The sequence below is a fragment of the Neofelis nebulosa genome, chromosome 4 (genome assembly GCF_028018385.1).
Source record: "Neofelis nebulosa isolate mNeoNeb1 chromosome 4, mNeoNeb1.pri, whole genome shotgun sequence".
Taxonomy (NCBI): Eukaryota; Metazoa; Chordata; class Mammalia; order Carnivora; family Felidae; genus Neofelis; species Neofelis nebulosa.
Genome location: NC_080785.1, coordinates 8,465,991 through 8,480,929, shown reverse-complemented (window position 1 = coordinate 8,480,929; position 14,939 = coordinate 8,465,991). Strand labels below are relative to the sequence as shown.

The 14,939-nt window shown below is 39.9% G+C and overlaps 1 protein-coding gene across 1 annotated transcript in view; it reads left to right on the top strand.

Annotated features, from left to right (window-relative positions):
- CNTNAP2 (contactin associated protein 2) overlaps positions 1-14,939 on the top strand; it is a 1,972,370-nt gene that overhangs the window by 1,524,164 nt on the left and 433,267 nt on the right. The window contains exon 14 of the mRNA XM_058723957.1: positions 13,493-13,649. Within this exon, the coding sequence (XP_058579940.1) occupies positions 13,493-13,649 (157 nt within the window). The remainder of the gene's footprint in view (positions 1-13,492; positions 13,650-14,939) is intronic.

Here is a 14,939-nt window from a genome sequence, read left to right as displayed (position 1 = left end):
CAACTGTTGGCTACCTATTGGCAACACAGATAGGAATAATTAGCATAATCGACAAGTGTGAGTTCATGAACACTTAAAGAATAATAAGAGAATAAAGTTTTTTTCAAGTACCTGTAAAGCATTTTTTAATATTGACCACAAACTGTACTCTTTAAAACAAGCCTCGACAAATTGTAGATTATTGGTATCATGTAGCTTCTGTTCCCTGATCGTGATCATAGTAAATTTTTAAAAAGTGACAGCTTGAAGAGAAATGTACAGTTAGACATTTTAAAGGACACTTGTAAATAATCTCTGAGGCATAGAAGAACTAATACTCAAAATTAGATAGTACGTGTCACTAAATGTAAGTGACAATACCATTCAAAACATAAAAAAATATTCCTAGAGTGGTATTTGGATAGAATTTATAGCCCCAAATACATTTATTAAAACGTTAGAAAGGCTAAAACCTATTGAGGTAAGCATCTACCTTGAAAATGAGACAAATGACTGTAGAATATATCTATACAGAAAGTAAAACAGATAAAATAAAAGTAGGAATTAATGAACTATAATTCAAACATACAAAAAAGATCAACAAAGTTGATCTTTGAAAAGACTACTAAATCGATAAAGCGATCGATAAAATCGATAAAGCGTCTAAGTAGACTATTCAGAAGATAGGACACTAATAGAAATGACAAAGAGAATAGAAATACAACATTTTACCAGTATTTACATGTAATGAACAAATTCATAGAAAATACAACATAGAAATAAGTAAAACAGATATGCAAGAGCAGAAACATAAGTGGATGTGATCTTAAAACAAAGATATTAAATTTTATTATTAGCCTCAGATAGTTTAGGAATGATTCCAATTTTATCCAGTGCTCAAACCATCCTTTGAAGCCACTATTAACGTAATACTAAAACATAATGATGGTACAACATGGAGAAATACCAGGAGATGTCATTCATGAACATAGTAGCAAAATATCCAGAACAAATTACTAATTAGCCAACGATTTGTTAATATATATAGTTATTTATCACAACAAAGTTGCTTATTTCACAAGTACTATCACTTTAAAAAAATCCGTAAATGCAGTTTATCACCTTAAACAGCAAAAAGGGGGAAAACATCATTGCGTTAAGTGCAGACAAAACATTGAATAGAATTAAATATCATGATAAAAATATTAGCAGATGGTAAATGGAAAAGAGAACTCCCTGAAACAGAAAGATGAAATGTTTAAGTGACAGTAACATCACACTTAATGGTTAAACATTAAAAGCATTTTCCATATAATCAGTAAACATAGAGGAGACCCTTATCACCAATTTAGTTTAACATTGAGCAGTAGGTCAGAACCACCGCATTAAGACAGTAAAGAAGGTATAAACTAGAAAGGAAGGAACAAACTAACATTATTCGTAAATAAAAATGTAGGCTTGGGAAAATTAAAAATATCAGTGGATTAATCAGTAAGAGAGTTTAACAAGTTTCTGGGTATAATATCAGCATAAAAAAATCTAGTTGTATCTCTGTACAAAACAGCACAGAGTGTTAGAATATGTTATGTTTAAAAGCCTGCCATTTATGAATAACTCTAACAAATATGTGAGAAACCTTTACCAAGAAAGTTATAAAGTTTGTTGAAAACTACTTTAAAACATCTAAATGGACAGACTTATCATGACAGTAAATAGGATAAGTACATATTATAAGTCTGTAAATTTTCCACCAATTTATTTCTTGATTCAAAGTAATTCTGTTTAAAGTCCTACCTGAGTTTTCTTTTTCTTTTTCTTGTTAATTGAGGGGAAATTCATTAATGTCACCTTAAGGGAAAATGTCTGTGGCACTCAGTGCATTCACAGTGTTGTATAATCTCTCCACCTGTCTGGTTGCAGAACACGGTCACCATCTTGAAACACAAAATATCCAATAAGAAAATGGGCAAAAATATAAACAGATATTTTTTTATTTTTTTTTATTTTTTTTTAATTTTTTTTTCAACGTTTTTTATTTATTTTTGGGACAGAGAGAGACAGAGCATGAACGGGGGAGGGGCAGAGAAAGAGGGAGACACAGAATCGGAAACAGGCTCCAGGCTCCGAGCCATCAGCCCAGAGCCTGACGCGGGGCTCGAACTCACGGACCGCGAGATCATGACCTGGCTGAAGTCGGACACTTAACCGACTGCGCCACCCAGGCGCCCCTAAACAGATATTTTTTTAAGAGAGAGAGTGCATGAGCAGGGGAGAGGACAGAGGGAGGGAGGGAGGGAGAGAGAGAGAGAGAGAGAGAGAGAGAGAGGGAGAGAGAGGGAGAATCTTAAGCAGACTCCAGGCTCATTGCAAAGCCCAACACAGGCTTGATCCCACAGCCCTGGGATCATGACCTGAGCCAAAATCAAGAGTCAGATGCTCAACCAACTAGGCCACCCAGGTGCCTCTGAACAGATTTTTTTTTTAATAAGGAAAGATAAATGGATAAACATGGAACAGCAAATAATTTGTAAGTTATCCACGAAGTATAACTAAAACCAAAAAGAGGTACTGTGTGTCACTCACCAGTGCGCACAAGTTAACAGCATAATATCAAAGGTTGTCAAGGATTTTGAAGTTCTATATACTGCTGGTAGGATTCTGCATTCCTGTTCCGTGTTCTCTTATTTGGGGATAACAAACAGTTGTGAGATGCACAAACCAGATGGCTCAACAACTTGCTATAGAACATGCTCAGAGCCCTTAGGCATTTTCCAGAGCGTGTGAAAATAACAAAAAACTAGACACAGCCCAATGTTTGTTAATATTAGAATTAATAAAGTGTGATATACTCAAAGGGCAGTGCACCATACTAACAATGATAATAGATAAACTAGGCACGAGTCTACTTATTTTATTATTATTCCTAATACTTATATAAACTTATATTTGTGTGTGTAAAATATTTTAACATTTAAACATTTTTAAATTGGACTCCCCATTACTTACAAACTCAAGTACAAAAATCATGAAAGTACCCAAAACCATTTCTCCAACCATACATTCTGCTTCTTTCCACTGGCCCTGCCAGCCTAACCGATTACCCCCCATAGTTACAGAAAAAAGTCATTTGTTTTCTGGCTTCATGTCTTGGCCCAGCCATTCAGGAGATGCTGAAACGCTCATATCCTCATCCTGGTTTTCTAGATCCTACCTACCCTTCCATCAAAGCTGCAGTCAGACCTCCTCCTCATGGAAACCCTCCAGTCCACCTTGATCCTTGGGAATTGTTTCCTGCTCCGAAATCCTTCAGGACCCATTGCCTGAACCACTCCTATGACATCCAATGTGTTCCCCCCCACCCCCCATTTTATTATGTGTATGCCCCATTAGATATAAAACTTTTATCATTGTAAATTATGGAACATAAACATCTTTCCGCTAACTCCAAAGCTTAGGAACCAGGTTTTCACTCCTATTCCCTAAATTGTCTCTCCAGCACTGAAAAGGTGCTTATTGAATATGGAGCATGCCATTTTAACTGCAAAACAATATTTTGCTACTAATTTAAAAAGTTACCTTCCTCTTTTAAATATAAATCAAGCCAAGGTGCATCCATTATCTATCTATCAATAAAAGTCAAGGCACAAGATATCAACTACTTCTGTTTCAATGATGGGCTGGGGTAAGACATGTTTTAACAAATAAATGCAGTTTTAAATGGAAAATAAAAGGAGCAGCCAGTACTCAAGCAAATTATTATCTCTGACATCCAATTTTATACCCTCTTCATTTGTTCTATAAAGAGAAAAAGAAATATTTTAAATAAGTGGTCAAGGACTTTTCTAGTGAAAAAGAAATATTTTAAATAATTGGTCAAGGGCTTTTCTAGTGAAAAAGACTAGAAAAGTGTATTATTAAATGCTACAAACAGCATGTAGTTGTATCTGATCACTTTGGTATTACTAATCACATTTGTTCCCGGGGCCATGGTACAAAGGAATTAGCCAGAGCGATTGAGGGGGCCACAAACGCCATGACCTCTATGGAAACTGAGGCCAAGTTAACATAGAGGAGTTGGTTCAGTCTGTTCTCTTTAATACTGCTCAGAATAATGAACCCCCTTCTGATCTCTCACTTCAATTCCATTCACATTAATAAAATCTAATTCATTTGAATGGGATTCAAAGTGATTTGATTCAATTCAATCAAATTCTGCTCGGTGGAATCAGTCCTTGATTGAAATCTATTAAGTTTGGTTCAATAAAATAAATTTAAATATTATGCAGTAAAATTAATTTTTAATTAACTAACATTTCAGCTAAGGTCCATTTTGATCTGAACTTCAATTCTCCATTTCTATATTTGGTCCCTATTCAAATTAATAAAATATGGAAGGATCCAACATAATCCTGAAAGATGCACCGTAAGGCTAATCAGCTACATTCATTTCTATTCATCCCTAATCAAATGAGTTTAGTGACATTCAATCAGAGAGAGAGAAATGCTCACCTTTAACTACCATATTGAATGTTTTTATTAAAACTTCAAAATTATGAGTTTTCCCAACTGCACCACACTGTCTGCAGTATGAACTCCATGGGACTTTTTTGGATTCATTCTCCATTTGATCTTTATATTAACAGAGAATAACATGGAATCAGATGGCCAGGAAACAAAAGGGAATGTTGTTATCCAGGTTAATGTTTTTACAAAACGTAGAGACAGCTTGAGATGATAGACCTTTGTATCTATGAGAATGCCAACATGTCTGATGCCTACCTTTATTTTTAAGGTTCTTACTCTGTATAGTAAAACGCAGTCCTTAGGACTCAGGGTCGTGGTTGTGAAACGGAAAAAGCTCTGGATTGTTGTGACACAAGCTTTACATCTGGAATCAGCTTGAGAAGGTGGAAGCCACTGTGGAAGGCTGTGTTCCTCCTCTCGAATAATATTATAGGTACCAAATGTTGTCTCTTAGGTGACAAATAGCTACTAAGAATAGAGTGAAAAAGAAAGGTTGCAATGAGCACGTTATTCTGAAAAAAATTACTGGGCATTTTAAATGGAGATATTACTGCAATAAACACTTTTCATATCTTCGCTTGGAAAATAAAGTCCTAGACTGGTACTCCAATGGCACTTGGGCACTGAGCCTCTCAGTATTCTGTGAACTAATGTACGCTGTCATCATCTCAGGTCAGTTGTGTGGCAGACCTATGTGACGATAAGGATCATCAGGGTTCTAGTGACCGAGCCCTAAGATTTTCCTCTGAGATTCTTATTCTGTAGATCTTATTTTGTAGGCCGGGGAATCTAGAGGGTCAACAAGAGCCCCAGGTGGATGTCCTCTTAGGTAAATTGGAAACGCTTCTCTGTATTAATGTCCTGCCAGAGGCAAGAAAACACAGCAGCAGTCGCTCCATGACTTGGCCTCCCAGCCCTCATCTTTCCATGGGGATGCTGAGACTTGGGCTGCCATCGTCTGGCTCCTAGAAGTCATTGCATGGGGACAGACTCTACATGTGGAAGAAGAGAGGCTGGCTCTATTTAGGCCAGAGAACTCTAGGACAGGTGGCCTGTCCCCTCTTCCAGTTCCTGGGGGCAAGGTGACTCGGCACTAGCTTTAGGGCTTTGCAACCCTTGGATAGTGCCCATCTCATGCTGAAGGAAAAGGGGGATCTGGCCTGCTCGATCTTCCAGATTGTCCAGCGGGCTCTGTAGTGGCTACAGCACCTCTGAAACTCCTCTTTGCTCCAGCCCGGCCGACAGCTTCCTGTAAGGTTTTACCTTCCTTGTTCTCTAGCATGTTTGCGTTGCAGGGAAGATTCTCGCAGGTACCAACTGCTGTGTGCACACAGTCTAGAATTACACCAATTAAAGATATCTTGAGGCGCCTGGGGGGCTCAGTCGGTTAGGCGTCCGACTTCAGCTCAGGTCATGATCTCACGGTTGATGAGTTTGAGCCCCACGTCCGGCTCTGTGCTGGCAGCTCAGAGCCTGGAGCCCGCTTCCGATTCTGTGTCTCGTTCTCTCTCTGCCCCTCCCTGCTCGTGCTCTCTTTCTGTCTCAAAAATACATAAAAACATCTCTAAAAAAATTTTTTTTAAAGATATCTTTATTTAGTACGCCTATTCTCACTATTTGTGGCATGGTGTGGAGCACTGTAGTCAGATCAGAGTGGTCAGCTGAAACTGACCAGTGAAGCGGAGGGAAAAAGACTCAGTGGTGCTTTGGAAAAGACAGAAGGGAGGAGAAAACGGGGGATTTTTCAGAGCGAGAGTCACTTCTTTAGAAATTGGATCCTGCACGGTAGGGGGCTTCAAAGAGCCAGGATGCTGCCAAACAGAGGGAACGGTGAGGGGAACTGCCAGCAGGGGGCGGTGGAGCTGAGCGCCGAAGGTGGGTGTCTGCCGCGGTTGTATCTGTTCTAGTTCCTCTGCTAAAAAGCCCCCTGTGATTCTCTAACGGAAGTTGTAGATAAATAGATCGTAGTAGGTAAAATAAAACGAGATTTCACCAGGCTAAAAATACACTTCTTAAGTTTTCATTTTAGAGACAATAAAGCCTCGTGGCATTGTTTTTAATATCTTCTAGAAGTGGATGATATGGAGCTAATTAAATGTCCCAGAGACCCTACTCGGTCTTACCGTAAGAGTGTGCCAGGGTAACGTGTATTTAAGCAGACCATTAAGGTACTTCGTGTAGCCCGGAAGTGTCGAAGAACACATTGTGAAAATCACGCAGATGTACCACGTTTTCCTCAAGAGGTCCCCATGCACTTGCCCTTGGGTTTCTGAAACACCTTGTTAGTGGAGAAAATTAGAGAGATCTCTTGGCTTCTTCAAGTCCTCCCTCCTTCTTCCTTCCCCAGTTAGTCATCCAAACAATAATAAACCCTTCAGCATAATGAAACTTGATCTTGAGTACAAACAGTGTAGTAATTCTGTGTAATTCAATCTATATCTGGTTGTTTTAATACAATGTCCCTTACTTTGATAATTCAGCTTCTAGTTAACTTTGAATATGGGCCATCATTACTAATCTTGTGCTGGTGGTTACACCTACTGAATACAGTTGACAAAAATCTGGTCTATTTTGAGATTAGAGAAGTTCTTGAACTCTCGGCGCTGGGTAATTAAATTCTTTCTCTTCTAACCACTTCATATTCTTGTCTTTTTAAAGTCTTTCCGTCTTTATCATCTTTAACTGCTTTTCCCCCTGAGCCAATTAACAGTAAATAATGACTTATAAAGCAAAAAGTAGCACCTTATTAGCATAGCACTAGAATAAGGCAATTCTTTGTTCAATGAAAATTGAACCATTTTCTTGTTGAATATAAAATAGATGCCAAATTAATAATTTATTTTAGTTACAGTGATTTGATTTAGCCAAATGTGCCAGTGCTAATAACAAAGGGTACAATTTGCTTTTTCCCTGGAATCTGTGTTCCTTACTGGCATTCTGCTGTCCGTGGCACATGTGAAAACAGCTAGTTAAACATGTTGTACTGTGCTTAATTTATTTTCCTCGGAATTTATTTTCCTATGAAATAACATTGATTTTGCCCCACCTTAACTGGGAACAGTAGCCATCTAAGGCCATCTGTAACTTGACACAGAGGTGAGGTTTGGGGGGAGAGCTGGGAACTTGGGCTACTCTCACCTGGTCACTAGAGTGTCACCTCCTTGCACTGACCAGAGGAAATGTCAGTTCAGAATCACACCCCCCCACACCAGATCCCACCCTGGTGTCTAATAAGAGTCCCTCCGTACAGAAAGTGAAGGTTGGCCATGTGAGATTAGTTCAGAGCCTGGATTCCACACAGAGCTTAGGCCTCCCGCTGGAACACCCACTGCCCAAACAACTTGACAATGAAGCGCCCTCTCCGGGTACTTCTCCACACTCCCTGCCTCCAGGAATCAGAAGGTTCTCTCTTCTATTTCCCCTACCACACATTTCTCAGAATCACCTGCTAAAGGAGAGGCTGATAATGATCTTGTTCCTTTTCCTGACAATGTTCTGATTTCTATAAAGAATACTGAGCCACATTCAACTTCTCTCATTCATGCATTTTATCATGATGTCTATAATGAAAATATAACAGTGTTAGGTTGTTCTACTAGTTGCTGGAAGAAATTATTTGAAATTGAGCTGAGGTTTTAGATATATGCTCTTCCAAGGGCTATTTGAATGACGGGGAGGGTGAAGGAGTTTCCTGCCAGAGAGTCCATTAACCCCAGTTCTATAGGTATCTGGTTTGTTTCCTCTCCTCTGTCAGGTGGGTTGGCACCTCCTCGTTCCCCAAACAATGGTAATAACCCAAATTTCCTTTGAAGGAAAGAATTTAGTATTAGGTTACCTTGGAGAGATTCAGTGCGATAAATAAACGTGATAACCAGTCTAGGTCATGCTTCTACATTTCGGGGATCAAGTTGTGATCTGGAAGGCCCCAGGAGCATTTGCAAGGTCAGCATGGTACTATCCACCTTTGCTCTCTCCCTGTAACATGGCCTAGAGATAGAATCAACAGAGACCTTGTTCAGCTTACTGGCCAGATGGTCTGGCTCAGATTTTATAATTTCCATAAGTGGAATTTTTCAAGCCTTGTTTTTTGAAACTCTTGACTGCATCACAAAAAGAGTTTATTATTGGTCATGGTTGCAACGTAGGGAAGCATCTGAATTTCCATGCTTTACTCTTTAATGGAGAGAGAAGGGAGGAGCAAAAACAAAACCAAACAAACAAACAAAGCCACCTTGAAGGTAGAAAGAAAACACAGCTCCCTGTACGCTGGGACATGGCTCAGATAGGAAAAGATAGGGTTTCGGCATGGACCTCATCTCAGGAGCTGGCTTCTTTTGCCCTTCATAACAGGATACTGGAATCTCTCTCTACTATTTACCAGATCAAGTCAAATACCTTTTTGAAAATTCATATGCCATAAATGATCTTGCAAAGGGAAAAATAATAACTTTTCCAAATTAAGTCAACACAACCGAAAAATCTAGAAATTTGTATGTATTAGAATATTTGTCTAACTCTTTTCCAAGGTCAGTGCATTTGCTCATTTATTACATCAAGGCTGAACCTCCCAGGAGAGTTTCATTGCTTTAAATTGCCCACCTTACAAACAATCCCATTTACAGTTGCACCAAAAAGATCAATATACCTAGCAACAAATCTAACCAAGGAGTTGAAAGACTTAAACTCTAAAACTAAAGACATTAGTGAAAGAAATTGAAGATGACTCAAACAAAGGGAAAGATATGTTTCCTTGCTCAAATCCCATGCTCATGGATTAGAAGAACTAATGTTCATACTACCCAAAACAATCTACAGATTCAGTGATTCAGTGCAATCTCTTATCAAAAAGCCAGTAACATTTTTCACAGAACTAGAACAAGTAATCCTAGAGTTTGTGTGGCACCACAAAAGACCCAGGTAGCCAAAGCAATCTTGAGAAAGAAGAACAAAACTGGAGGTATCACAATCCCAAATTTTAAGATACTTTATAAAGCTATAGTAATCAAGACAGTGTGTTACTGGAAAAAACAAAACAAAACAAAACAAAAAAACATAGATCAATTGAAAAGGATCGAGAGCCCAGAAATAAACCCACACTTACAGGGGCAATGAATTTACCACAAAAAAGGCAAGAATATACAATGGGGAAAAGACAGCCTCTTTAATAAAAGGTTTTGGGGAAACTGGACAGCTATATGCAAAAGAATGAAACTGGACCACTTTCTTACACCATACACAAAAATAAACTCAAAACGAATTAAAGACCTAAATGTGACACATGAAACCATAAAACTAATAAAAGAAGACACAGGCACTAAACCCTTAGGCATCAGCGTTAGCAACGTATTTGTGGATAGATCTCTTCAGGAAAGGGAAATAAAAGTAAAAATAAACTGTTGGGACTAGACCAAAATGAAAAGCTTTTGCAAAGCAGAGGAAACCATCAACAAAATGAAAAATCAACCTACTGACTGGGAGAAGATATTTACAGATGATATATCCAATAAGGTGTTAATATCCCAAAAATATAAAGAAATTATACAACTGAACACCAAAAAAATAATAAATAAGTAATCTGATAAAAAAAATGGGCAGAGGATGTGAATAGGATATTTTTGGAAGAAGACATCCAGACGACCAATGAAGAGAAGGTCAACATCACTCATCACCGGGGAAATGCAGATCAAAACCACAAGGAGGGGCGCCTGGGTGGCTCAGTTGGTTAAGCATCCAACTTCAGCTCAGTTAATGATCACATGGCTCGTGAGTTGGAGCCCTGAGTTGGGCTGTCCGAGCTGTCTGTGCTGACAGCTCAGAGCCTGGAGCCTGCTTCAGATTCCCCATCTCCCTCTCTTTCTGCACCTCCCCTGCTTGCACTCTGTCTCTCTCTCTCTCTCTCTCTCTCTCTCTCTCTCTCTCTCTCTCTCTCAAAAGTGAATAAACATTTAAAAAAGTAAAGAAAAAAACATAAGGAGATATCACCTCGTACCAGTCAAATGGCTATTATCAAAATGACAAGAAATAACTAGTGTTGGCAAGGTTGTGGACAAAGGAAACCCTCATAAGCTATTGGTGGGAATGTAAATTAGTGAAACCACTGTGGAAAATAGTATGGAAGTTCCTTAAAAAATGAAAAATAGAACTACCATACGATCCAGTAATTCTCCTACTGGGTTTTATGCGAAGAATACAAAAACACTAACTTGAAAAGATATATGCAGCCCTATGTTTATTGTATTATTAACCATAGCCAAGATACAGAAGCAGCCCAAGTGTCCATTGATAGATGAATGGATAAAGAAGATGGTGTGTGTCTCTGTGTGTGTGTGTGTGTGTGTGTGTGAGTGATCGACTATTACTCAGCCATAAAAAGAGTGAGATCTTGCCATTTACATGAACATAGATAGACCTAAAGGGTATTATGCTAAATGAAATAAGTCAGAGACAGACAAATAACCATATGATCTCACTTACGTGTGGATTCTAAAAAACAAAACAAATGAACAAGCAAAAAGCCAGACTCATGAATGCAAAGAACACACTGGTGATTGCCAGAAGGGAGGGGGGTGGAAGATGGGTGAAATGGGTGAAGGAGATTAAGAGGTACAGACTTTGAGTTATAAAATAAATAAGTCACAGGGATGAAGAATACAGCAGAGGGAATACAGTTGATAAATATCGTAATAATGTGTGTGGTGACAGATGGGGACTGCTCTAACAATGATGAGCACTGAGTAATGTATAGAATGATCGAATCACTAGATTGTACACCTGAAACTAATATAATGTTGTAAGTCAACCATACTTCCATAATAAAATAAAAATAAATAATTTACCTTAAAAAAAAAAAAGACAGAACTGTAGCAGTTTTTATGCCATTCCAGTATGGCTCTTGCCTCATTTTTATTTCTGAGCAATCACACAAATACTGGGGCAAGTGCACACCTAGGGTCCTGAAAGGGTGGTTGAGTTATTATAGTTGGAATTCCAGCCATATACCTGAAGACTTTGACCGGCCTTCTCGGCTTCCTGGCTGACACTGCCCCCAGTAGGTTCCATTCCCTCCCGGCTTGCTGCAGGAGAAGCTCTTCTTAGGACCTCTCCTTCTCCCATTTTGTTCCCTCCCCTGTCTGTTGCTGCCTAGCTTCTTTTGCCATCATTCACCTGAAACTCCCCTCAACAAAGTCTCCTGTGAGCGCTGAGCTGTCAGACTAAAAGAAGAAGTTAAGATTCCCATCTTCATGGACTTTGCTCTGAAATCTGACAATTCAGACCACACTGTCTTTTAGAAGTTCTTTGGTTTTTTTCCCTCCACCCTCTCTGACTGCTCCCTTTCCTGACTTCCACCATGGCCATCTGCCTCTTTCTCTTCTCCAAGTGCTCTTATGATCTAAAAGATTCCAACTGCATCTCTCCTGCTACCAGTATTTGCTCATTTACCCTCATGGTTCCTAAAATGGGACCTGCAGCCCAATAATGCTCCTGAGATCCAGACTTCTACATCCAATCGCCTGTTTTATGTATCAAGTCCATCACCCTTTCTTCAACACATTCCCTAAGCTTCTCATCTTCCTCCCCCATTATCTTGGTGAAACGTATCACCCAAGCCAGAAGCCTGGGATTATTCCACAACATCTTCTTCCTGTCCTCTCTGCTACCCTAATCCCAACAGTCCTACACCAATTATACTTTGCTAATCTCTTCCTATTTTCTCTTCCTCTCCGTTTCCACTACTATTTTATTATTTCTCTTCTGTGTTAACGTGGGAGCATCACCTCTGGCCTCCCTGACTTTATCCCCTGGAAATCTTTCACCTTACTATAGATCTTTGAGATACAAATTTGATTATGATAATTCCCTGCTTAAAATCCTTTAATTGGCTCACATGATTTACAGGACGAAGTTCAATCTCTTTAAGTTGGGAGGAAAGAAACACTGAAAAGCAAGAATAAGCCAGTGCAAAGTAACTTCTTATTTAGACAAAGATTTTTTGTGATATGCCCTCATCTCCCATCTATTACTACCTACCCCTGCTACCCTTTCAGCCTTTTTCTACCATATTCTACCTATATACTCCTATATATTTTTTCCATATAGAACTTTACCTCTCAGTCTTTTTACATTCTGCTTCCTCTTCCTACAAGCCTTTACCTCTCTTACATCCTTATTCACCCAAGTAATGCCCACTCAGCCTTCAACACATAGCTCAAATACTTTACCTTCTCTGGGAAACTTTTCTTCATGACCTCTTTTCCCTCATTCAGGCTCCCGTGTGTCATAAATCTTGTTAAACTCAATCTTTATCTCCATCATGCTGCCAAGTTTCTTAGAGTGTTTGACATGCAGTGGAAACTCAAGCACTGTTTGATGAGTGGATAAATGAATGAATACATGAGTGCATATTAGGCCAAATAACAAAAAGGAAAGTGTATTACGTAAGAATGTTGTACAATATCTTGTGAGATATAGTGTCACACTTCTGGTTTGGGAGCAGATCCGTGGTGTGATTGAAAGAATCACTTCGCCTCTCTAGACCTCAGTTTCCTTACCTGCAAAATAAGGAGATCGCCTTAAGACACAATGAAGGTCATCTGGCTCTAATAGTCAGTGATCCCCCAGACTCTCATGTCACAGAAGAGCGCGGCTAGTCGTGAGCTCAACTGTAATTTACAGAATCAGTGCATGGTCTATATGCCTTCATCAGGAGTGTCCCCATATGGCCAGCACTGGGGGGCACCTAAGTTCCTGAAGCTTCAAGTTCAAAGTGTCTTCCAGGGAAGGAGGTGCACATTCTGGTGGGGAAACTTACCATTGCCCATCGTGATTTTTTTTAAATATTCCTATTATTGAAACACGTTTACTTTTAAAGAGGGTAAAGTGATGTTCGGTCTACCGGACCGCGATGGTACCTCTGGGTGCAAGGGTGTGTGTGTGGCATTAAAGCAGGCGTGCCTCATCTACCTGACTGTGCCGTTTCCTTTTCTCATAGATGGAAGTCCTTACACCTGGTGGGTCGGCAAGGCCAACGAGAAGCATTACTACTGGGGCGGCTCTGGGCCCGGGATCCAGAAGTGTGCGTGCGGCATAGAGCGAAACTGCACAGACCCAAAGTACTACTGTAACTGCGATGCGGATTACAAGCAGTGGTGAGTGCATGCTCCCCTCCCCACGGGCCTTCAGGTCAGAGCGATTCGGTAGAAGAGACCATTTGAAAATTGCTGAAATAATAGGACAATAGGGTAGCAGTGTCTGGGAAGTAACCCAGGTGACAAATGTCAGGAATGCACCAAAAAACATAAAAGCAGAAAGAGGTCAGCATTACAGCGGGTGCGTTCAGAAATAAACAGGCACAAAATTGATGCATTCCCATTTTATTCAGAGAGAAGAATAATGAGCCATGTAGAAGATGGTGCTTTACATTATGAAACGTGCTTAGTAACAACAGAGGGAATGGCCGTGGGCAGGGAGCCCATGGGCAGGCATGTGAGAGCGTCCCCGGTAAATGGTCTCCTTCCACCTCCTGCAATGTTTGCTTTGAGAAGCTGCCTGAGAGAAAAAGAGGAGGGGGAAGGGAAAGGAGAACGTCATTCTTTGCTCTATCTTGAGCAACAGTGTTTGCCCATCTACTGTTTCTTCGTGCCTTGAACTGTTTATAACTCTGATACAGATCAAGTTCAGGAAAGATCCATCTTGGGTTTCTTCCGTCCCTCTCCTGGCTTTTGTTCTGCTTCACAGTGAATGGCTGGGTCTGCATCTGTAACAGATAAAGATAAAATCAGCTGTCATTCCGTGTGCAAAACAGAGGCCCCGGGACTTTAGGTGAAAGTCTGTAAACCCAAGTGCATCTTTCCCCAGAAATACACATCACACACCTGCTTCTCACAATTTCAGAAGCAGGGAGGACCCTCTGTGCTCCTCTCCTGCCCCCGGCCAGCAGCAGAGAGCAGGGCTCCGAATTTTCCCAAGAACAACCACAGGTTACCTCTGTCTGCTTCTGGTTCACACTACTTAGAAAGACAATTTACAAGGCAAGTTCATTCTACCGGTTAACTGAAAACTAATTCTAATTGTAAACTTTTACGATTTCTAGGTAGGGCGTCTACCTATTTTCCAGATTTTCTCTCAGCAAATGAAATGAATTAGCAAGGCTGTATATTTCAGTGTTTTAGAATTGCATGTGCGTGCATGTGCAAGTAGCTACCATTACTCTTTGATTGTGGTTTATTGTAAAGAGAAAAGCATGATACTCAATTTTTAAGCTTATTTGTTCGGAAGTTGTCTCTACCCACACATTCACACGCTCCGCAAAGACTGGAAGTCAGGAGAACAGAAGCCAAAGGCAGGGCTCTGAAGTTGACTTTTCATTCATTAAGTCAGTCTACCATCACTCAACAGATATTGATTGAACATCTTGTGTACCAGGTACCGGGGATAAA